Source organism: Bufo bufo, chromosome 4 (assembly GCF_905171765.1).
Source record: "Bufo bufo chromosome 4, aBufBuf1.1, whole genome shotgun sequence".
Classification (NCBI taxonomy): domain Eukaryota; kingdom Metazoa; phylum Chordata; class Amphibia; order Anura; family Bufonidae; genus Bufo; species Bufo bufo.
This window is the reverse complement of record NC_053392.1, coordinates 381,008,874-381,033,623: the sequence shown is the minus strand read 5'-3', so window position 1 is coordinate 381,033,623 and position 24,750 is coordinate 381,008,874. Positions and strand designations below refer to the sequence as shown.

The window sequence follows — 24,750 nt, the reverse complement described above, 5'->3', positions numbered from 1 at the left end:
AATACAATCTACACTACAACTAACCCAAACCTGAACTTCTGTGAAGAAGTTCGGGTCTGGGTACCACAGTCGGTTTTTTATCACGCACGTGCAAAACACATTGCACCCGAGAGAGAATAAAGGGCACAGGTCAGTTTTGCCATATAGGGAACGCTGTAGGAACAAAACCCGTAAAACTGGCAGAATTGATTTTGGTTTGTTTTGGTTTTTTTTCAATTCCACCCCATTTGTAATTTTTTTCCTGCTTCCCACTACATTGTATGCCATATTAAATGGCGGCATTAGAAAGTAAAACTTGTCCAGCAAAAACATACAGCTATTTGAATGGAAAAATAAATAAAGTTATGGCTCTGTGAAGACTGGGAAGAAAAATGAAAATGCAAAAACAAAACAACCTCCAGTATCCAAGGGGTTAATTATATGCTGAATAAGCTTTGTTTTTTAGAAACTATGATACTCTGGGAATTAAATTTTTTAAATGATTGATAGTGGCTGGAGACAAGCTACTCAGAAGCAGCAGCACAGAGGACATGACAAAGCAGTAATGAACAGGGTAGCTGAGAATCCAGCACTGGGGCGAGATAGAAAATTTAAAAGTAGCAGTAGAGGCTTCTGTGTGTTTCTCTCACCACTTGTACTATTCATTGTTGGAAAAGAAGAAACAATGGTTTTCCAGAACCTACCTATTGATTAATTAGACAGTGTATTGAGCTGTGTAGTTCCAGTGCCTGATTCCAGTACTGCAGGTAGTGGGAGTGCTGGGAGTTGGGCCCTCTCTGATCTGATATTGGTGAACCTTTTTCATGCCATATTAAATCGTACTCCACCACCTCAAGGTACTTTGGGCATCGGGGCTGCATCTAATGACGCTAAATCCCAGCACAGCATACAGTTACAGTACAAGTCGGACTGCTTTCAATGAGAAAGCAGTTGTCCATGCTGTGCCTTGGAGATTTGACAACTCTTCTAGGTGTTCCAGAGGACACTTGCAAATGGAAAGTATGAGGTAGGATCTGCAAAACCCCTTTCAGTTTGAAATATAAAGCAGTTGTTTTTGGCAGCCTTATGTACTTACTGTAACTACTGTGGCTAGACATTCAACTATATTCTGAAGTTATATCTTCAGCTGTGATCCCAAGTTACTGCATGATGGTAAGGTATGTGGGCTCCTTACAGCAACAACTGGTCATGACAGGATTATATTTGTTTTCTAGAAGAGTAATTATAATAAGCAAATTTCTGCAAAGTTCTCATAAGAAGGCCGTACGAATATGGAACATCATGCTTGGGTAGGACTGGCTCTGTCTTCTCAGTCTAGGAGATAGAGGCTATCCTTGCAGGCATTGGGTAATACTGTATTCTCAGGTCAGCGCCTGCGTATATGGAATTTCAGGACAGCATGTCATTGTGGATTTGTGTGGTATGGCTAGAGGTGTACGCCACTTATGTAAAATATGCAAGTTAATTACCGTAGTTCAAGTTTGTCCGATGAGAAATTTCTCTTTTAGAAAATTTTAGCCCTCATTATGGTGGAGCACTCATCTGAAATTAGGAATGATGCTGATTTCCAAGAGTTAAGGCCTCCAAAGTATGGTAGCAATTACAATTATGACTGAATGAAAATCTGTGAATTGTAGCTCAGCACACAGTAACGCATTGTAAGATGAGACACAAGCAGGTAGTCATGAGGCAATTAGTGGTTGCTAAATTTTAGCTGTTATTGTTAGACAGGCGGCTGTTTGTGTGCCTGGGGATCTATATATATGAAGAGGGTGAAAGTAAGTCAGTACACAAGTTCACTGCTGGTTTCTGGTTAAAAAGGTTGTTTACTGCAGTGCTGTTGGCCGCAAATGTTTAGCTTCTGTGCATGCACAGGTCACACCCTGGTTTACCTCTTTGTCTTTGTTTCTTTACAAGGATTATAAATGAGTGTTTGTGAAAAAAGTGCATGGCATAATAGGTGGCATAACTGAAATTTTCTTCTTTTATATTGCAATGATTAAATTGTAGGTCTTAGGTTCACACTGTCAGGAGCCACACAGACCAGATCCCAGACTCAGAGCCTCAAAATTCATTCACACCCCCAACTCATCACTCACTTCTCCATGGTCATGCAGCTATCATCTCATGAGGCATTGCCCCCCCTCCCCCCCCCAAATAAAAATAAAAGATGTTGCCTAGGCGGTCAGTTATGTTTTAGGCCTTGTCACTTAAACCACTAGTGCACAGTGGAGATAACACAATTTGAAGATGACTGGCATGAAATTAAGGGGGGAGGGGTATGCCTTTATGTAAAGTCCTGTCTAAAGCCCACACTCCGTGAAGATATAAGTGAGGGACATGAACATGTGGAGTCACTGTGGGTAGAGATGCATGGAGCTAAAAACAGTAATGAATTACTAATAGGAGTTTACTATAAACCACCTACTATACCAGAGTCCACAGAAAATCTACTACTAAACGAGATAGACAAGGCGGCAAATCATAATGAGGTGGTTATTATGGGGGACTTCAACTACCCAGATATAGACTGGGAAACTGAAACTTGTATATCTCATAAAGGAAACAGTTTCTTGGCAATAACCAAAGACAATTATCTCTACCAACTGGTTCAGGACCTGACTAGAGGGGCGGCCATAATGGACTTAGTATTAACCAATAGGCCTGACAGAACAACAGACGTGCAGGTCGGGGGACACATGGGAAATAGTGGCCATAAAGTAATAACCTTCCAATTATCATTCAAAAGAGCGTTTCTACAGGGAGGAACAAAAATATCAAACTTCAAAAAAGCTAAATTTAGCCAACTAAGAGATGCCATAGGTCTAACTAACTGGGACAAAGTCCTCAAAATTAAAAATACAGCCATAAAATGGGATATCTTTAAAAGCATCCTAAAATCTCATTGTGAGAGGTACATACCGTGTGGGAATAAAAGGTTAAGGAACAAAAAGAAACCAATGTGGATAAATAGAACTGTAAAGAAAGCAATAAATGACAAAAAGAAAGCATATAAATCACTAAAACAGGAGGGTAGCGAGAAAGCACTGAATAACTAGGAAAAAAAATAGAACATGTAAAAAACAAATAAAAGCGGCCAAACTAGAGACCGAGTGATTAATTGCCAAAGAGAGTAAAACTAACCCTAAAATGTTCTTCAATTATATAAATGCTAAAAAGTATAAATCTGAAGGTGTCGGCCCTTTAACCACCTCAGCCCCCATGGCTTAAACACCCTGAAAGACCAGGCCACTTTTTACACTTCTGACCTACACTACTTTAACCGTTTATTGCTCAGTCATGCAACTTACCACCCAAATGAATTTTACCTTCTTTTCTTCTCACTAATAGAGCTTTCATTTGGTGGTATTTCATTGCTGCTGACATTTTTACTTTTTTTGTTATTAATCGAAATTTAACGATTTGTTAGCAAAAAAATGACATTTTTCACTTTCAGTTGTAAAATTTTGCAAAAAAAACAAGATCCATATATAAATTTTGCTCTAAATTTATTGTTCTACATGTCTTTGATAAAAAAAAAATGTTTGGGTAAAAAAAAAAATGGTTTGGGTAAAAGTTATAGCGTTTACAAACTATGGTACAAAAATGTGAATTTCCGCTTTTTGAAGCAGCTTTGACTTTCTGAGCACCTGTCATGTTTCCTGAGGTTCTACAATGCCCAGACAGTACAAACACCCCACAAATGACCCTATTTCGGAAAGTAGACACCCTAAGGTATTCGCTGATGGGCATTGTGAGTTCATAGAACTTTTTATTTTTTGTCACAAGTTAGCGGAAAATGATGATTTTTTATTTTTCTTACAAAGTCTCATATTCCACTAACTTGTGACAAAAAATAAAAACTTCTATGAACTCACTATGCCCATCAGCGAATACCTTGGGGTCTCTTCTTTCCAAAATGGGGTCACTTGTGGGGTAGTTATACTGCCCTGGCATTCTAGGGGCCCAAATGTGTGGTAAGGAGTTTGAAATCAAATTCTGTAATAAATGGCCGGTGAAATCCGAAAGGTGCTCTTTGGAATATGGGCCCCTTTGCCCACCTAGGCTGCAAAAAAGTGTCACACATGTGGTATCTCCGTATTCAGGAGAAGTTGGGGAATGTGTTTTGGGGTGTCATTTTACATATACCCATGCTGGGTGAGATAAATATCTTGGTCAAATGCCAACTTTGTATAAAAAAAATGGGAAAAGTTGTCTTTTGCCAAGATATTTCTCTCACCCAACATGGGTATATGTAAAATGACACCCCAAAACACATTGCCCAACTTCTCCTGAATACGGAGATACCAGATGTGTGACACTTTTTTGCAGCCTAGGTGGGCAAAGGGGCCCATATTCCAAAGAGCACCTTTCGGATTTCACTGGTCATTTTTTACAGAATTTGATTTCAAACTCCTTACCACACATTTGGGCCCCTAGAATGCCAGGGCAGTCTAACTACCCCACAAGTGACCCCATTTTGGAAAGAAGACACCCCAAGGTATTCGCTGTCGGGCATAGTGAGTTCATGGAAGTTTTTATTTTTTGTCACAAGTTAGTGGAATATAAGACTTTGTAAGAAAAAAAAAAAAGAAAAATCATCATTTTCCACTAACTTGTGACAAAAAATAAAAAATTCTAGGAACTCGCCATGCCCCTCACGGAATACCTTGGGGTGTCTTCTTTCCAAAATGGGGTCACTTGTGGGGTAGTTATACTGCCCTGGCATTTTCCAGGGGCCCTAATGTGTGGTAAGTAGGTAAATGACCTGTGAAATCCGAAAGGTGCTCTTTGGAATGTGGGCCCCTTTGCCCACCTAGGCTGCAAAAAAGTGCCACACATGTGGTATCGCCGTACTCGGGAGAAGTTGGGGAATGTGTTTTGGAGTGTCATTTTACATATACCCATGCTGGGTGAGATAAATATCTTGGTCAAATGCCAACTTTGTATAAAAAAATGGGAAAAGTTGTCTTTTGCCAAGATATTTCTCTCACCCAGCATGGGTATATGTAAAATGACACCCCAAAACACATTCCCCAACTTCTCCTGAGTACGGCGATACCAGATGTGTGACACTTTTTTGCAGCCTAGATGCGCAAAGGGGCCCACATTCCTTTTATGAGGGCATTTTTAGACATTTGGATCCCAGACTTCTTCTCACGCTTTAGGGCCCCTAGAATGCCAGGGCAATATAAATACCCCACATGTGACCCCATTTTGGAAAGAAGACACCCCAAGGTATTCAATGAGGGGCATGGCGAGTTCATAGAAATTTTTTTTTTTTTGGCAAGCGGAAATTGATTTTATTTTATTTTTTTCTCACAAAGTCTCCCTTTCAGCTAACTTGGGACAAAAATTTCAATCTTTCATGGACTCAATATGCCCCTCACGGAATACCTGGGGGTGTCTTCTTTCCGAAATGGGGTCACATGTGGGGTATTTATACTGCCCTGGCATTCTAGGGGCCCTAAAGCGTGAGAAGAAGTCTGGAATATAAATGTCTAAAAAATTTTACGCATTTGGATTCCATGAGGGGTATGGTGAGTTCATGTGAGATTTAATTTTTTGACACAAGTTAGTGGAATATGAGACTTTGTAAGAAAAAAATAATAATTTCCGCTAACTTGGGCCGAAAAAATGTCTGAATGGAGCCTTACAGAGGGGTGATCAATGACAGGGGGGTGATCAATGACAGGGGGGTGATCAGGGAGTCTATATGGGGTGATCACCACAGTCATTGATCACGCCCCTGTAAGGCTCCATTCAGACATCCGTATGCGTTTTGCGGATCCGATCCATCTATCAGTGGATCCGTAAAAATCATGGGGACGTCTGAATGGAGCTTTACAGGGGGGTGATTAATGACAGGGGGGTAATCAATGACAGGGGGGTGATCAGGGAGTCTATATGGGGTGATCACCACAGTCATTGATCACGCCCCTGTAAGGCTCCATTCAGACGTCCGTATGCGTTTTGCGGATCCGATCCATCTATCAGTGGATCCGTAAAAATCATGCGGACATCTGAATGGAGCTTTACAGGGGGGTGATTGATGACAGGGGGGTGATCAGGGAGTCTATATGGGGTGATTACCACAGTCATTGATCACGCCCCTGTAAGGCTCCATTCAGACGTCCGTATGCGTTTTGCGGATCCGATCCATCTATCAGTGGATCCGTAAAAATCATGCGGACATCTGAATGGAGCTTTACAGGGGGGTGATCAATGACAGGGGGGTAATCAATGACAGGGGGGTGATCAGGAAGTCTATATGGGGTGATCACCACAGTCATTGATCACGCCCCTGTAAGGCTCCATTCAGACGTCCGTATGCGTTTTGCGGATCCGATCCATCTATCAGTGGATCCGTAAAAATCATGCGGACGTCTGAATGGAGCTTTACAGGGGGGTGATCAATGACAGGGGGGTAATCAATGACAGGGGGGTGATCAGGGAGTCTATATGGGGTGATCACCACAGTCATTGATCACGCCCCTGTAAGGCTCCATTCAGACGTCCGTATGCGTTTTGCGGATCCGATCCATCTATCAGTGGATCCGTAAAAATCATGCGGACATCTGAATGGAGCTTTACAGGGGGGTGATCGATGACAGGGGGGTGATCAGGGAGTCTATATGGGGTGATCACCACAGTCATTGATCACGCCCCTGTAAGGCTCCATTCAGACGTCCGTATGCGTTTTGCGGATCCGATCCATCTATCAGTGGATCCGTAAAAATCATGGGGACGTCTGAATGGAGCTTTACAGGGGGGTGATCAATGACAGGGGGGTAATCAATGACAGGGGGTGATCAGGGAGTCTATATGGGGTGATCACCACAGTCATTGATCACGCCCCTGTAAGGCTCCATTCAGACGTCCGTATGCGTTTTGCGGATCCGATCCATCTATCAGTGGATCCGTAAAAATCATGCGGACATCTGAATGGAGCTTTACAGGGGGGTGATCGATGACAGGGGGGTGATCAGGGAGTCTATATGGGGTGATCACCACAGTCATTGATCACGCCCCTGTAAGGCTCCATTCAGACGTCCGTATGCGTTTTGCGGATCCGATCCATCTATCAGTGGATCCGCAAAAATCATGCGGACGTCTGAATGGAGCTTTACAGGGGGGTGATCAATGACAGGGGGGTGATCAGGGAGTCTATATGGGGTGATCAAGGGTGAATAAGGGGTTAATAAGTGACAGGGGGGGGGGGGTGTAGTGTAGTGGTGCTTGGTGCAACATATTACTGAGCTGCCTGTGTCCTCTGGTGGTCGATCCAAACAAAGGGGACCACCAGAGGACCAGGTAGCAGGTATATTAGACGCTGTTATCAAAACAGCGTCTAATATACCTTTTAGGGGTTAAAAAAATCACATCTCCAGCCTGCCAGCAAACGATCGCTGCTGGCAGGCTGGAGATCCACTCGCTTACCTTCCGATCCTGTGAACGCGCGCGCCTGTGTGCGCGCGTTCACAGGAAATCTCGCGAGATGACGCGTAGATGCGTGACTGTGCGCAGCGCTGCCACCTCCGGAACGCGAATCTGCGTTAGGCGGTCCGGAGGTGGTTAAAGAGTAATGAGTGGGGAGTCGCAGAGAGCGACGAGGAGAAAGCAAAGCTGTTAAATATTTTTTTCTCCAATGTATTCACTGAGGAAAATAAACTGTCAGATGACATGCAGAATGTAAAAATAAATTCCCCATTAAGTGTACTGTCTGACTCAGGAAGAAGTACAACAGCGACGTAAAAAGATTAAAATAGACAAATCGCCAGGACCGGATGACATACACCCCCGTATCCTAGGGGAATTAAGTAATGTCATAGCCAGACCCTTATTTCTGATATTTGCAGACTCTATACTGACTGGGAATGTCCCACAGGATTGGCACATAGCAAATGTGGTGCCAATATTCAAAAAGGGTGCAAAAACAGAGCCTGGAAACTATAGGCCGGTAAGTTTAACATCTGTTGTGGGTAAACTGTTTGAGGGTTTTCTAAGAGATGCTATCTTAGAGCATCTCAACGGAAATAAGCAAATAACTCCATATCAGCATGGCTTCATGAGGGATCGGTCATGCCAAACTAATCTCCTTTCGTCACCGATAGATTGCTGTAATCTCGCGATGCCGAGCTCGCGCATGCGCAGTACCGGTATAGTGTTCCTTCCCTGTGCTGGCATCAGCCTCAGGGAAGGAACTGCGCGAGCTCGCGGCAATCTATCGGTGACGAAAGGAGGAGATTCGGAGGACATAGGCGGTGCTGGACTCCTTCACAGGCGGGCGTGGCTGGGCACCAGGAAGGTTCGTACAGACCCTTGGGCACCTTACAAGACTAATTTACATATCTCTAAAATCCTTTTTTAAAGAAAATAAAAGCACACAGCCCTATAGGACAGGTATATTGCGGACATGCTAGCAGCGATCTAGCCTTGCATGTCCGCAGCTCTATAGCCTAAAACTTGGTGACAGAATCCCTTTAAGTCCAAAGGGAGACCAGAGCAAATCTACTACCAAGCATGAAATGAAAGAAAAGGAGGGATGTGTTCACCATGCTCTTTTAAACAATCAGTGTAAATTGGAAAAGGGATTTTTTTAATGAATGCTATCTATGATAGAATCTTCCTTTTAAATGTTTACAGTGAACCAAGCTCATTTACATGGGTCAATGATGGGGGTAATTATTGGGAAGGAGCAGTCCTAGCAACACTCCTTTCTAATAATTGCTCTGTCTAAAGGTGCCGCCTATTACCCTATGAATAACCAAGCAATTGTGTGTTGGCATTGCTGCTGCAAACACGTAAATAATTATTTCTGGGCAGCAGATCGTACTGTCTAAATAGCAATCTACTGCCCAGAAACAATTAATGTGTATTAGAGTAGTGATCGCTTGTGCCCATACAGCAGAAGTGATTGCTGTATGTAAATGTGATGTAAACATGCCGTGTTGGCCTGTGTAAAGGGTTTTCCGTGAATACCTAACCTTTAGCTGATGCCTGCAGCCTGCCTCTGCTATTAAAAGATTCATACATACTTGCTCCCTGCTGCTCCGGTTCTGTGCAGTGGTTTCCGTGTGCCCATCTACTAGTTCCCGGTGTGTTTACTTCCTCCTGGGTATGGACATGGTCAGCTGCTCCACTGCAGTCGGTAACTGGCTTCACCGGTGACGTGTCCACAAGAGACACATAACCGCTGAAGCTGGTGGTTGGCTGCAGCAGAGCAGATGGCCATTCCAGGATAACCAGATGATGGACACATGCGAGCTAGAGCCAGGGGTGTGGAAATCATATTGCCCGATGCCCGGGACATGCAGTTTCGGGCGTCGGGCAGGTAGTTTGTTCAGTAGCTTAGCCCTGCTGCGGGCAAGTAGCCCTCCTCCCTACCTCTGCTGTCTGTGTTTCCTTCCTCCGCCTCCCTCATACAATCCATCTTACTACTACCCCCATCATTCTAAATAAGGTTCTGGCTGCACACACAGGATGGCCGCCATTTACTCGCGGCTTCTATTTACACCACTGTACACCGAATAAAATACCCCCTCCCTAACTGGTCTAGTCACATGGGCGTGACATCATCACGGCCAATTCAAGTATACCGCTCTTCTCCACTGCTGAGCTCCGCCCCTTCCTGTTCTGACCACATGGCGGTGACGTCCTCTCAGGTCCTTCAGCTCTTGCATCAAAACCAGAGGTCGTGGTAAGTGATCACTGCTGTGTCTGCAGCCTCTTCTCTCTGGTATCAATCATTATATCATATACATATATATATATATATATATATATATATATATATACATACAGCCTTCACTAGCTGTGGCCCCAGGATACATTCACACCGGCCCTGTATACAGAGGATATATATTGTGAGATAGTGACAGATCTCACAGAGGTGACTGGCAAGGAAGGGGTGGATAGTGCGGTCCACACCCCTATTCCACCAGGTGTACAATCAGTCTGGGGATAACAACACAGCCCAGACTGTCAGTCAAAAAATAGTGAGATCCTGGAAAGGTGATGTTGCACAGCTTGGGGGCTGGAGGACTTGGGGAGCACAGAGCGACGCCTGGGAATGGGTCATAGTGTCCTAGTCGGGCGGACTAGAGAGCCCAGCTTCCCCAAGGGACTTTTTATTTGCACAGCCTAGGGGCTGGAGGACTACAAGGTGGGAAAAGCCGCATGTACTTCATCTGTGTGAACGGGGCTTAGAGGTGAGTCAGGGAATACCTCAGTTTAGTCAGGGCCCAGCCGGGCAGGTATTTATTTTGTTTTGGTGTACATGGGAACCTCACCCTTCCCAGTGGTGTGTAACTGGGCTGTCCTGTAGGCCAAGAATTTCAAAATAAATGCAATGTTTGGCCCCTAATCCTGCGGTGGATGAAGATCATTGTGTGAATGACCACCAGATAAGAGCTAATCCCTACAATATACACTTTCACACCAGCCCTCGTATACAGAGGATATATATATATATATATATATATATATATATATAGACAACATAGTGAGCCGGCCGCGATGTAGTGCATTCTGGACAGAATCATCTGGTGTGAACGAGGACTAAACTTAGAGTCATTTCACACCACAAAGACTGGAACGCAAGCCAGCCACCTCCCTGCATAAGGAAGCGTGACGGTGCATTGAAATATGGTTTTAATTTAAAATTATTTTTTGTATCAGGACAAGTAGATTGTCATGAGGGACAAGTAGATCGAGCCCCCACTTTATTCCTTCGACAAGTAGGTTTTTTTAAAATTTCCACACCCCTGTTAGAGCGCAGGACTGGAGCAGTAGGGAGCAGGTAAGAATGAATCTTTAAATAGTGGAGGCAGGCTGCGGGCATCAGGGAAAAGTTAGGCAGTCAAGGACTTTTAAACTATGAAGCACTTTTACAATTGTGCATAACATATGAATTTCACATCAATCACATATCCAGTTTCCTGTACGTTGTACATCTGTGTCCAGGCCTCTCACCCAGTTAAGCCAGTACTATCTGCTCTGCACTGATGAGGGGCAATCACCCCGAAACAGCTGTCTGCAGATGAGGTGCTGGCTTATTTAATATCCAAGTCATGTCTCAAGGCTTATTATAAGAGCTGAACATTGACTTATAGGATGGCTGCCTTACATCTGGTGGCATTAGAGACAGAGCTTGTTAAGAGCTTATTTGCATCCCTTCCCTCCCAGAGTTCCAGAGGAGCATATATGGCATGTAAGTCTCCTCACACTGATTAAGGTGCTCTCTCCCTAAGGAGAGTTAGTTCCCCCTGACCCGGACACAGGCCTCCTACCCAGTTAAGCCAGTACTATCTGCTCTGCACTGATACGGGGCAATCACCCCGAAACAGCTGTCTGCAGATGAGGTGCTGGCTTATTTAATATCCAAGTCATGTCTCAAGGCTTATTTTAAGAGCTGAACACTGACTTTTAGGATGGCTGCCTTACATCTGGTGGCATTAGAGACAGAGCTTGTTAAGAGCTCATTTGCATCTCTTCCCTCCCAGAGTTCCAGAGGAGCATATATGGCCTATTAGTCTCCTCACACTGATTAAGGTGCTCTCTCCCTAAGGAGAGTTAGTTCCCCCCCTTACCAAGAAAAGGAGATAAATACATAACTGGCATCAACATTGTTTTCCTTAGTAACATTGGTGTTTTACCCTATTGTTTGGGCCATGTATTTATTATATGGTGATTTGGCAGCATATTTGCTCTGGTAAGTTATCTCAAAGGCAGATGTTGCTCTGTAATCCTGTTTGTCAGTGACTATTATTGCAGTGTTGATGGTCAAATTGTGATTATATCTTTATGTGGTTAAATTGTAATAACATCACTTGTTGAGTATAATTTGACTTCTTGTTTTATTACAGGAAGCCTTTCTGCTCTTCTGCGATCCAAATGGGGACCTCTGAAAGACAATGAACAAACGATTGGATTTTATACCAAGCAGATACTTGAAGGCTTGAAATATCTTCACGATAATCAGATAGTACACCGAGACATAAAGGTGTGCATTCTTACAGAGTTCAAGATATTTGTGTGTGGGGTGTACAGTGATTAACCCATAAATTTGTTCTTCAGAGTTTTTCTATTGATGGCCTACCCTTAGGGTAGGTCTTCTATTTCAGATTGGTAGGGGTCCAAATCCCATCACATCCACCAGTCAGCTGTTCTGCAGTAGCGCTGGAATTAAACAGCTCCGTCCATTGTGTAGAAGACAGAGCTAATTACTGCAGCGCTGCTCCTATTCACTTCAATGGGAAGAACTCTGCAGTAACTAGATCCGTCCACTCCATAAATGGACGGAGCTATGTAGTTTCTGCACCGGCGCTACTGCAGAACACCAGATAGGCAGGGATGCGGGGAGTCCAACCATTACTGATCTGCTACTGATAACCTATTCCAAGGATAAGCTATCAATCTAAAAATTCCAGAGAACCCCGTTAATCCAGAAGTATCCAGTTTAAAGGAACTTTCCAGGAATACACATTAGTTTTGATGGAGGTACAACCGATACCACCCCCACCAATCAGCAAAATGAAGGCTTGCACCTGGTAAAAGTTCTAATAGTTATGAAAATGAAACATATTCATTAGTGGTTTGGTATTAGTCTCTAAGAGTGTTCATATTTGCATATGGCTCCACTTTATAATGGAAGTCACATCGCTCTGTGGGGTCTGTCATGGTGTTGTAAGTATAGCAGTTAATGCAGCCCTAATCCTCCTATGAAGATCAGATGGAATTGGCAAGGGAAGACTGTGCAGTTGTGAACAAAGCCTTAATCACAGCAGTGCTATAGGATGCATGAATGAGATCAGATTGTTAATAACAACTCTTTTCTGGACTCTAGGGTGATAATGTCTTGATAAACACATATAGTGGGGTGCTGAAAATTTCTGATTTTGGTACGTCAAAGAGGCTTGCTGGTATCAACCCAAATACAGAGACATTCACCGGTAAGACAATTGTGTATTATCAATAAAAAAGTATCCTGCCGTTGCTTCTGTTTGTACATCATTAATATCATAGCTCATGACTTGCCAATGTAGTTAGAATATTAATTACTTGTAGTTTTAGTAAATATTCTTAAAACCTGTATGCACATGAGTATTTCATGTGTATTTTTCATGAATATGTTTTTAACATACTCATTGTAGCAATAGTGAAGGATCAACTCATGGCTAACGAATACATGTTTGTTCAAGTGATCTTGCCTTCAAACCCTTTAAGTATATTTGGGAGTTATATTACCAAAAATGTGTTAGCACAGGAGTGCTGGTTGTTTTTCTGCCACTAACTGCATGATATTTTCTGAGCACTCTTATGTCTAAAGTAATCACCTCCTGTAATAAGTCTCTTGTCTGACCATGGTTTATGCAATTCTGTATTATAAATATCTTTGAATTGGTTCCAAGGTGGAAATGCATGAAAAGTGTATTCCTATTGTAGGCATTTATGATGGGACATACCAAAAATGTATGACAATTGGTTCTACCAGATGTTGGTTTGCTGTTTAGAGAGGAGGATCTGCTTCCCAGAAACTATGATTTAGGTGACTGTATCAAAGATGTTTTCACCCGATAATCATTGGCACCTTGACACAAGGCCATTATCAGGAAGGAACATTCCAAGGAACCCTACTTTCTAATAATTGCCCCAATCAAGGGGCTTTTATGCATAGCAAGCAGTATTTGTTTTCAGCTTAGAGCCTTTTTTTCTTTCATGTATAAATTTATCAGTGTTGTTTTTCAGGCACTCTTCAGTACATGGCTCCAGAAATAATAGATAAAGGTCCAAGGGGGTACGGGAAGCCTGCAGATATTTGGTCCTTGGGCTGCACAGTAATCGAAATGGCTACAGGAAAGCCTCCTTTTTATGAACTAGGAGAACCACAAGCTGCCATGTTTAAAGTATGTGTACCCATAGGTTAATATGAAAGGTGTCCTAAACAAGTTTAGGAATAAAACTTTTTATTCTTGAACAATAAATTCCATTATAAACTTTGGGGATCATTTATTATACTGAAATACGCCTACTGCGACTTCGCCCCGCTGACGCCAGGTTTAAAATTGTGGCGGGGATGGTCCGGCAGGCCAGTCTCAATTACCATTTTCTACGCCTGTTTCCGGCATAGAGAAAAGTCTAAATGTAAGACAGCTCGGAAGCTGTCTTACATATAGAACTGGCGCCTCTTCATAACTTTGGCGGATCCTAAAACGCTGGTCTTAATAAATGTGCCCCTTTATTTCTATTTTGCACTATTTTCAGATTTCTGAAAGGATATTGCATTCTTGTTTCTATGGCTATGTCTAGGGACGTAGATCTTTTGTAATTGTCTCTCTCTTGTTTAACTTTAATACCAGGAGAAAAACATCTGGTATAGACCGAATATACTAATATAAAAGGTGTATATTTCCTTAAAAGATATAAATAAATGCATGTCTTTGGGCATAGCCATGGCAATGAGAATACTAATGTCCATTCACATAGCCACACGAATATTAGTAAAAATGTTAGAGTAACGTTTTTGTTTCTCCCCCCCCCCCCCCCCCCCCCCCCATAAATGAATAGCACAAGTGCACATAATAAACTTTGTAATATATCTGTATCAGAGATTGATGTTTCCTTCTACAATGATCATGGTCCTTTCCGTAAAAGTTATGGCTCTTTGAAGGTGGGGAGGTAAAAACTGGAAAAAATTGTCTGGGACATTAGAGGGTTAAAGAGGACTGTTTGCATTTCCCTTGCAATAACAATTATTATTATTATGCTATTTTGTATTGTTCCTCTGTTATCCCTGCTAGCAGTTTACAATATGTTACCAGTTGGGTTGTGCTCCTGCACAGTCTCTCATCACTGATTAGATAATGTCAATAATATCAGACTATGCAGGGACACCACCCCCCCAACTGTTAACACCCTGAACTGACCCTTTTGGCAATTCATTCATAAACTACTAATAGAAATAATAGAGGAATAACACAACATAGAGTCATAAGAAAAGATGCCCCAGAATTGTTATTGCATAGGGAGTACAAGTAGTTACTAAAACAGACCTGTCAGGAGAGGTGCTACAAATTTAACAGCTATAGTAAAAAAAAAATAGTTTATAACCCCTTTAATAATGGAATGTATATTACATATGACTCAAATCCTTTTGCATCATATTACTTTGTACCCTGCAGGTCGGAATGTTTAAAATCCATCCAGAAATCCCAGAAACAATGTCGGCAGAGGCAAAGGCCTTTCTTTTGAAGTGTTTTGAGCCTGACCCCGTGAAACGTGCCACTACTCCTGGGCTGCTTATGGATGAATTCTTAACAGTTTCAATGAAAAAACGGAAGTCCAATCTTACGCTGTTAGGTAACCAACAGACCTCAAAAATTATGTAAAAAGGGTGATACTGCCTGTAATCAGCAAATCGGTGCTATAATTCAGAGCTATTGTCCAAATCATAACATTTTAAGTGGTGGTCATTACCAGGAAAGGCATGTACCCAGGACTGTTGCAAGGATTTTTGACACCCTAGGCGAAAGGAAATTTTGCCGCCCCCTTGATTCCGCCCATTGATCTCGCCCTTTGACCCACCGCTTTTTTGTCAGCCACCTATTTAATGATTGTTGCTTGCAACATTTTACTTGACCAGCTAATTTTAGATATTCTAGATATTCTAACTGTAAGTTTTTACCTTGACTGGTGGTGGCCTAGGTGTGTTTATCAGCAGGTCTGCTCCAGTCACTGTTATGGGGGATCTGTGGATGGCACTGTTATGGAGGATCTGTGGATGACACGGTTATGGGGGATCTGTGGATGGCACTGTTATGGAGGATCTGTGAATGACACTGTTATGGGGGATCTGTGGATGACACTGTTATGGAGGGGCATCTGTGGATGATACATACCGTATATAGCATCTTATGCTATATTTGTCATCCACAGATCCACCCCATGACAGTGTCATCCACAGAGCCCCCTCCCTATAACAGTGTCATCCACAGATCCCCCTCCCCATAAGAGTATCATCCACAGATCCCCCTCCCCATAACAGTGCCATCCACAGATCCCTCTCCCTGCCGCTCACTGGAGTATAAATTTATAAACTGTAATCCATATCCTGCAGTAACTTTAATTTTAAATCAACGTTCATCTCTTTACTACCTTGCACTCAGCTCCAGTAACAGGCAGTGCGGGTGGCAGCGCTCACTCAATGATGTCAAGCGCCTGCGCCGCCTAGTGGGAGGAGCAGTCGCGTGACATCAGTGAGTGAGCGCCGCCCGCACTGCCTGTTACCGGAGCTGAGTGTAGGGTAGTAGAGAGATGAGCGCTGATTTAAAGTTACTGCAGGATACGGATTACAGTTTATAAATGTATACTCCTGTGAGCGGCTGGCCGGTGTAGAGTAGCGCAGAAGAGTCAGAGCGCTGTGACTTCTATCGCGGCCAGAGCGGCGCCCCCAGCAAGAGTGCGCTCTACGCAGTGGCCTACCTTGCTTATGGGTGGCGCCGGCCCTGCATGTACCTAACATAAAAAGGCACTCACCTTCTGTTTGCTGATCCATTCCAGCGCCGTCTGGCTTATTCCAGTCCCTAGCGTGTAAACATTCGGATAGGGTCACATGCACCACTGCGGCCAAACATTGGCCTTAGCGGTGACGTGATCCAACAGTAACTTGCCGCTTGGGACATGCCACTGGTGAGGACAGTGATTGATTAATCAGATACTTTATCCAAAGTTCAAAAGGTAGCCTTGCCAAAGATTTTCACCATGGGCCATTCGAGATTAACTCCATTTAAGAAAGTCTGTCTGATGTTTACATGTTGAACTGACTTACTTAAGTGGATGCACAGGATTGTACAGCCAGCTCCACATTTATGATAGGATCCATGTTGAATGAATTATGGTATGTACAATCCATTCTCTTACAATTCATGTTTCTTTTTTTCTCTCCTCACAGCCATTTCTCCTGGATCAACGGGTAAGACTTGGGTTCATCAGACTTTACTATATTCACTGTGTATAATTAATAAAAATTGAAACTAGTCTAGCGTTAGGCTACCCTTACATTTTTTGACATTTTCAGGTATATACAGTTCAGGCCTAAGTTTAATATATACGTTGGGGAAAAAGGATGCAAAAGAGTTGTAAACTACGCATTTCCATCCTGCAAAGTTCAGCAAAAAAAGTATAGGCGTTTTTTGTTTGTTTGTTTTTTACAGTGGATCTCTATGATGACGGATGCCACTGCACGGCATCTGTAGGAGGCATCCCTTTAATGTATATGTTACACGCAAGACAAAAATGTGATGTGAACCCAGCCTTACTATCACTCAGACTATGAGACAACTGTGGTAGTGATTTTCCCAGTCAGTTCTTTGTAGTTGTTGCTACCATCCGACCCACCTCCAACCGTTCCCCAGATGTGTGAATGGGCATTAGTATGCTTATTTGATACAGAGAAACAGTCAGTAGTCAACTGTGCACATAGAGGACATTTTGTATGTGTACAGCAGAACATTAGGGCTATCCGGGTGAGCACGCTCATTTTACAGTACAACTGTTGACCTAATGGCTGTTGACATGAACTATTTAATATTTTTATATTTGATCTTTTTGTGCACCTAGACTGGGTAATATCTTCTGATAGATCCGAAATAAACAAGTTGTCAAAATTACTGTTGCATGTGAATAGACCTTTAGCCTGGGTTTAAGGCCCTTATATACAGTATTCATTTTAGGACATGTTCAGATATCATAGTCAAGTATCAGAATAATGCCAGTGTGACCCCTGACCATGACACCTGACTCTGATTTTGATATTTGACTCTGACATCTGAGTTTGACTTATCGTCTTCATGACTTTTCTCTTCTCACTAATCAGCGTCAAATTGACTTTTAGTCTTATGGTACTTTTAATATGTACTTTAGTCTTATGGTACTTTTGCTGTCTGAAGCTATAGCTCAGAGGTTTACACATTTCCCTTGCATGCAGTGTTTTTGGGTTCAAAACCCCTATTAGTCATTAAAAAAATTGACATTTTATTGAGCCCTAGAAAATAGACAAATTCAAGTGATGTGTGACCCTGATGTCTGACTTTTCTCTTCTCACTAGTCAGCGCCGTATTGAATTTTAGCTTCATTGTACTTTTAATCTGCTCCATCATATAGATGAAGAAAATCTCACAGGCTGCTGTCTGAAGCTGTAGCTCAATGGTTTAGATGCTTGCCTTGCATGCAGTGTTCTTGGGTTCAAAACCCTAATCAGTCTTTAAAGAAAATGTACATTTTATTGAGCCCTAGAAAAGAGACTTTTAGGTTTACTGTGTATTAGTCTTTTGAATCACATAGCTAGAGTAAATCACTACCAAACAGTAGGTAGACCTGCTGGGCTGTCTGACTCTCATGCACTTACTAATGGACAAGAAAAAAATAGAGCTTTGATTTTTATTTTAACATAAAACATATGACAAAGAGTACTATAAGTAGTCCTTTTTTATTTTATTAAAGAGTGTATGGGCACCACTATAGTAAGGGGTGGCACTAATTTACTGTATCTTCATCTAATTATAGTTGACTTGTCACTAGTCAGCATCGCATAGAATTTTAGCTTCATTGTACTTTTAATCTTCTCCATCATATAGATAAAGAAAATCCTTCAGTTTACTGTCTGAAGCTATAACTCAGTGGTTTAGATGTTTGCCTTGCATGCTGTGTTTTTGGGTTCAAAACCCCTGTTAGTCTTTAAAAAAAAAAAAGACATTTTATTGAGCCCTAGAAAATAGATGGAGCAGATTAAAAGTACAATGAAGCTAAAATTCAATGCGACGCTGACTATTGAGAAGAGAAAAGTCAGACATCAGGGTCACACATCACTTGAATTTGTCTATTTTCTAGGGCTCAACAAAATGTAATTTTTTTTAAAGACTAATAGGGTTTTTGTACCCAAAAACACTGCATGCAAGGCAAACGTCTAAATCACTGAGCTATAGCTTTAGACAGAAAAGTCAGACATTAGGGTCACACATTGCTTGAATTTGTCTCTTTTCTAGGGCTCAATAAAATGTCTTTTTTTTTAAAGACTGAAGGGGGTTTTGAACTCAAGAACACTGCATGCAAGGCAAGCATCTAAGCTTCAAACAGCAAACTGAAGACAATAAGTCAAACTCAGATGTCAAATATCAAAGTCAGGGTCAGATGTCAGAGTCGGGGTCAGGTGTCACACTGCCATTATTCTGATACTTGACTATGATATCTGACCATGTCCTAAAATGAACACTGTACTTATATATGGCAGTGATCAGTCATTCATCAATGTCTGCAGCACATCTTTCCAAACAGGGTATAGTACTGATAATACACAAACTGTTTGTATAAGGTAGGGTACAAAGCCTTTTAATCAGTATCCGCTATGGCTAGGCTTAGGCACATGTTAGGGTGCCCTCACAAGTGGCTGAACTTTCCGCAATAAAATCTGCAGGTGCACATTTTACAAGCTGTAGTTTATGTTGCATATTTTGTTTCAGTTTTTTCCGCAACGGGATAGGATGGGGATTTTATTTGTGAATTATGTTGCGGATTTCTGTGCAGATTACACTTCCATTGAAATTAATGGAGACATTCAGTTACATGAAATTTGCAGCTTAACATTATGTGCATTCTGTTCCACTGCAGAATTAATATTCCGCAGCACAACAGAACGCAGGTATTGCACTTCATCACGAATACCGTAGATTATGTTGCAGAAAATTCAGCAGCATGTGAGGTCATCCGTAAAGGACCTTTCACACATAACAGCTGTTGAACGTCAATCTAAATTGGTGTATCTAGATGTACAATTGATCTACCAAAAGGTGATTACATTGAGAATATTTTACTAAACTGGACAAAAATTTTTCCAATTCTAGAAAAGTATGTCTGTTATGTAGAGTTTTACGGTGCATTTTATTCAGTGACCCCTTTCTATTGGAAGCACAGTAAGGTATTATGAGTTAATCAGTATACTCTATCCAAACTTATACAATATTTGTTGATTGGTAAGGTTTTTGAGTGCTTGTCTTTCTTGTGCAGATTATATGAGGAGTATATCATTGCCTGTGCCAGTGATGATGGAAGATGCAAGTAGTAGTAGTGAATATGGATCAGTATCACCAGATACAGACCTGAGATCAGAACCTTTCACCTTTACATCAAGAACTAAATCTTGTGTTGAAAGAGAGGAGAAAGTCAAAAGAGGTTTTTTCCTTGGGTGAGTTTTTGTTTCCAGTGTTTTTGACTTTGCGATTTGATTTCCCACTCCTCAATTTTTTTTATATTCTTGAGAAGTGTTATGTTTTTGTTAAAAGTTACAACAAAACCCAAAGTGACAGTCTGTGGATTTTTAGGAGGCCATATTTTCACAAAATCAAAAGTAACAGATTAAGTTTGGCAGTTATTTTTACTTCCCGAGCTATTGCCATTTTTGAGTTGTGCACATTATTTGCCAATGTGACAACTGAAAGTGCAGTAATATTGGTTGTCACTTTTGATCTAGGGCCCATTTACATCAGCAGATTGGGATAATTATATGATTGCTTTTTTCTGATAATTTCCACATTAAATGTGTCACCGATCAGATAAGAAACAAGCTTGTTTGTTGGGTGGTCTGTCTTTTCTATGCATTAAATCATCCTTTGCCAGCAGCACATTGTTTAGTGTGTAAAAAGGGATCTGCTGCCGATAAACAATGAATCTGTATGGGGATGAATAATCGTATTCGCGATCGTTCATCCCCATACAGAGGTTATGATTGCTGAATACGAATGCAGTTTTAACCCCTTAAGGACACATCGGTACGGCATGTTTTCAGAGTCCTTAAGGACACATGACGTACCGGTACGTCATGTGTTGTTCCGATCACTGCCGCCCGGCCGGCTGTGACCGGAACAAAGTGCCTGCTCAAATCATTGAGCAGGCACCTCGGCTAAATGCGCGGGGGGGTCCCGTGACCCCCCCCATGTCGGCGATCGCAACAAACCGCAGGTCAATTCAGACCTGCGGTTTGTTGCACTTTCTGCAGTTTCTGATCCCCGCTGTCCCTGACCGTGGGGATCAGAAACTTTAGTATTTCTAAAGTACATATGTTTCAACTCCCCCCCCCCCCTGCACCCCTGAATGATTTTATCCCGGTGGGAGGTGCAGGGGGGGTGTTGCGGGCGGTGCGGCAGGCGGGATCGCGATCCCCCGCCCGCCTCCCATGAAAAATCGTTGGTGTACAGTGGGTATACCAGGGTGTCAGCACATTTCTGACACCCTGGTATAAACGGCTGACATCTGTGATGCGATGTCAGCCGTTTAACCCTTTCCATACCGCGGTCCGTACGGACCGCTGTATGGAAAAGGTTAACAGCTCAGGGAGCTCCCTCCCTCTCCCATCGGGGGGTTGCTGTGCCTTTGCAGCCCCCCGATGGAGAGGGAGAGAACCCCCCTCCTTACCCTTCCCCGTCTGCGCAGTTCTAAACAAATCAGAGCAGACGGGGAAGGTTCCCATGGCAACAGGACGCTGTCTCAGGCATCCTGCTGTCCATGGTGCTGAACAGATCTGTGCTAAAGGCATAGATCTGTTCAGACAAAGTGTAAGTAAAATACAGTACAGTACACTATATATTGTACTGTACTGTATTATACAGACATCAGACCCACTGGATCTTCAAGAACCAAGTGGGTCTGGGTAAAAAAAAAGTGAAAAAAAAGGTAAAAATCAAAAAACACTTATCACTGATTAAAAATGAAAAAAATAAAATTCCCTACACATGTTTGGTATCGCCGCGTCCGTAACGACCTGATCTATAAAACGGTCATGTTACTTTACCCGAACGGTGAACGCCATAAAAATAAAAAATAAAAAACTATGATGAAATTGAAATTTTGCCCACCTTACTTCCCAAAAAAGGTAATAAAAGTGATCAAAAAAGTCGCATGTATGCCAAAATTGTAACAATCAAACCGTCATCTCATCCCGCAAAAATCATACCCTACCCAAGATAATCGCCCAAAAACTGAAAAAACTATGGCTCTTAGACTATGGAAACACTAAAACATAAAGGTATACATATTAGGTATCGCCGCGTCCGTATCGACCGGATCTATAAAAATATCACATGACCGAACCCCTCAGGTGACCGCCGTAAATTTTTTTAAATGAAAACGGTGTAAAAAAAAGCCATTTTTTGTCATCTTACGTCACAAAAAGTGTAATAGCAAGCGTTTAAAAAAATCATATGCACCCCAAAATAGTGCCAATCAAACCATCATCTCATTCCGCAAAAAATGAGACCCTACTTAAGATAATCGCCCAAAAACTGAAAAAACTATGGCTCTTAGATTATGGAGACACTAAAACTTTTTTTGTTTTAAAAATGAAATCATTGTGTAAAACTTACATAAATAAAAAAAATTGTATACATATTAGGTATCGCCGTGTCCGTGACAACCTGCTCTATAAAATTACCACATGATCTAACCTGTCAGATGAATGTTGTAAGTAACAAAAAAAAACGGTGCCAAAAAAGCTATTTCTTGTTACCTTGCCGCACAAAAAGTGTAATATAGAGCAACCAAAAATCATATGTACCCTAAACTAGTACCAACAAAACTGCCACCCTATCCCGTAGTTTCTAAAATGGGGTCACTTTTTTGGAGTTTCTACTCTAGGGGTGCAGCAGGGGGGCTTCAAATGGGACATGGTGTCATAAAACCAGTCCAGCAAAACCTGCCTTCCAAAAACCGTATGGCATTCCTTTCCTTCTGCGCCCTGCCGTGTGCCCATACAGCGGTTTACGACCACATATGGGGTGTTTCTGTAAACTACAGAATCAGGGCCATAAATAATGAGTTTTGTTTGGCTGTTAACCCTTGCTTTGTAACTGGAAAAAATATATTAAAATGGAAAATCTGCCAAAAAAGTGAAATTTTGAAATTGTATCTCTATTTTCCATTAAATCTTGTGCAACACCTAAAGGGTTAACAAAGTTAGTAAAATCAGTTTTGAATACCTTGAGGTGTGTAGTTTCTTAGATGGGGTCACTTTTATGGAGTTTCTACTCTAGGGGTGCATCAGGGGGGCTTCAAATGGGACATGGTGTCAAAAAATCAGTCCAGCAAAATTTCACTCTACGCCCCGCTGTGTGGCCGTACAGTAGTTTACGGCCACATATGGGGTGTTTCTGTAAACGGCAGAGTCAGGGCAATAAAGATACAGTCTTGATTGGCTGTTAACCCTTGCTTTGTTAGTGGAAAAAATGGGTTAAAATGGAAAATTAGGCAAAAAAATGAAATTCTCAAATTTCATCCCCATTTGCCACTAACTCTTGTGCAACACTTAAAGAGTTAACGACGTTTCTAAAATCAGTTTTGAATACCTTGAGGGGTGTAGTTTATAGAATGGGGTCATTTTTGGGCGGTTTCTATTATGTAAGCCTCGCAAAGTGACTTCAGACCTGAACTGGTCCCTAAAAATTGGGTTTTTGTAAATTTCTGAAAAATTTCAAGATTTGCTTCTAAAATCTAAGCCTTGTAACATCCCCAAAAAATAAAATATCATTCCCAAAATAATTCAAACATGAAGTAGACATATGGGGAATGTAAAGTCATCACAATTTTTGGGGGTATTACTATGTATTACAGAAGTAGAGAAACTGAAACTTTGAAATTTGCTAATTTTTCCAAATTTTTGGTAAATTAGGTATTTCTTTATGCAAAAAAAAAGGTTATTTTTGACTTCATTTTACCAGTGTCATGAAGTACAATATGTGATGAAAAAACAATCTCAGAATGACCTAGATAAGTCAAAGCGTTTTAAAGTTATCAGCACTTAAAGTGACACTGGTCAGATTTTAAAAAAATGGCCTGGTCCTTAAGGTGAAATAAGGCTGTGTCCTTAAGGGGTTAACTAGGGAACAAAACTAATGTTTCAACACTCACCACGTTAAGGGCCCTTTACACGGGCTGAGAATCCGCCAGATAATCACTGAGTGTTCATAGCAACACTGGTTAGCGATTATTTGGTGGTATAAAAGTGTCACTAATTACCCGACGAACGAGCGTTTCGCTGACGCCTAAATCGTTGCTTGCCAGCAGCAGATTGTGCTCTCTTAACACGCTCTGCTGCCGGCAAACAAGAAGTCTGTATGGGGGAGAAGAATGGCATTAGCCATTGCTCCTCCCCATACTGTGGAGGAGATGACTACATGTAAATGCAGCGGTCTACTTCACTGACGAATACTTCTTTCCTGACAATCATCTGCTGAATTGTCCCATCTAAAGTGACCTTTACTGATAGAAATTGCTGACAAAATGACAGTTTACCATAAGTGTTTGAGAAGCAAAGAAAAAACAAAATAGTTGCGCTTCGTGCTGTCATGTGAACTGAAACAAGACATAAAATGCAAATATCTTCAAAGGGAATTTGTTCCAGTGACCTACCTATCGAAATATTTGCATAGACACATAGCTGTGGTTCATCTGGTTAAAACTCAGTTTTTCTTTTGTTAATCTGATTCTCCATTGCCGAGATATGATACTTTTTCTAAATATGCAAATGAGGCCTTTGGTGCAATGAGGGTAACATAGTAACATAGTACATAAGGCCGAAAAAAGACATTTGTCCATCCAGTTCAGCCTGTCATCCTGCAAGTTGATCCAGAGGAAGGCAAAAAAAAAACTGTGAGGTAGAAGCCAATTTTCCTCACTTTAGGGGTATAAAAAATTCCTTCCCGACTC

At 41.8% G+C, this 24,750-nt stretch overlaps 1 protein-coding gene across 2 annotated transcripts in view; it reads left to right on the top strand.

Moving 5' to 3' along the window:
• MAP3K5 (mitogen-activated protein kinase kinase kinase 5) overlaps nucleotides 1-24,750 on the top strand; it is a 206,331-nt gene that overhangs the window by 159,221 nt on the left and 22,360 nt on the right. For both annotated transcript variants that reach the window (XR_005778421.1, XM_040429201.1), the window contains exons 17-22: nucleotides 11,868-12,004; nucleotides 12,848-12,953; nucleotides 13,750-13,907; nucleotides 15,183-15,360; nucleotides 16,952-16,972; nucleotides 20,062-20,239. Coding sequence is in view for 1 of the 2 variants with exons in the window: in XM_040429201.1 (XP_040285135.1) it covers nucleotides 11,868-12,004; nucleotides 12,848-12,953; nucleotides 13,750-13,907; nucleotides 15,183-15,360; nucleotides 16,952-16,972; nucleotides 20,062-20,239 (778 nt within the window). In the remaining variant the exon portion in view is untranslated. The remainder of the gene's footprint in view (nucleotides 1-11,867; nucleotides 12,005-12,847; nucleotides 12,954-13,749; nucleotides 13,908-15,182; nucleotides 15,361-16,951; nucleotides 16,973-20,061; nucleotides 20,240-24,750) is intronic.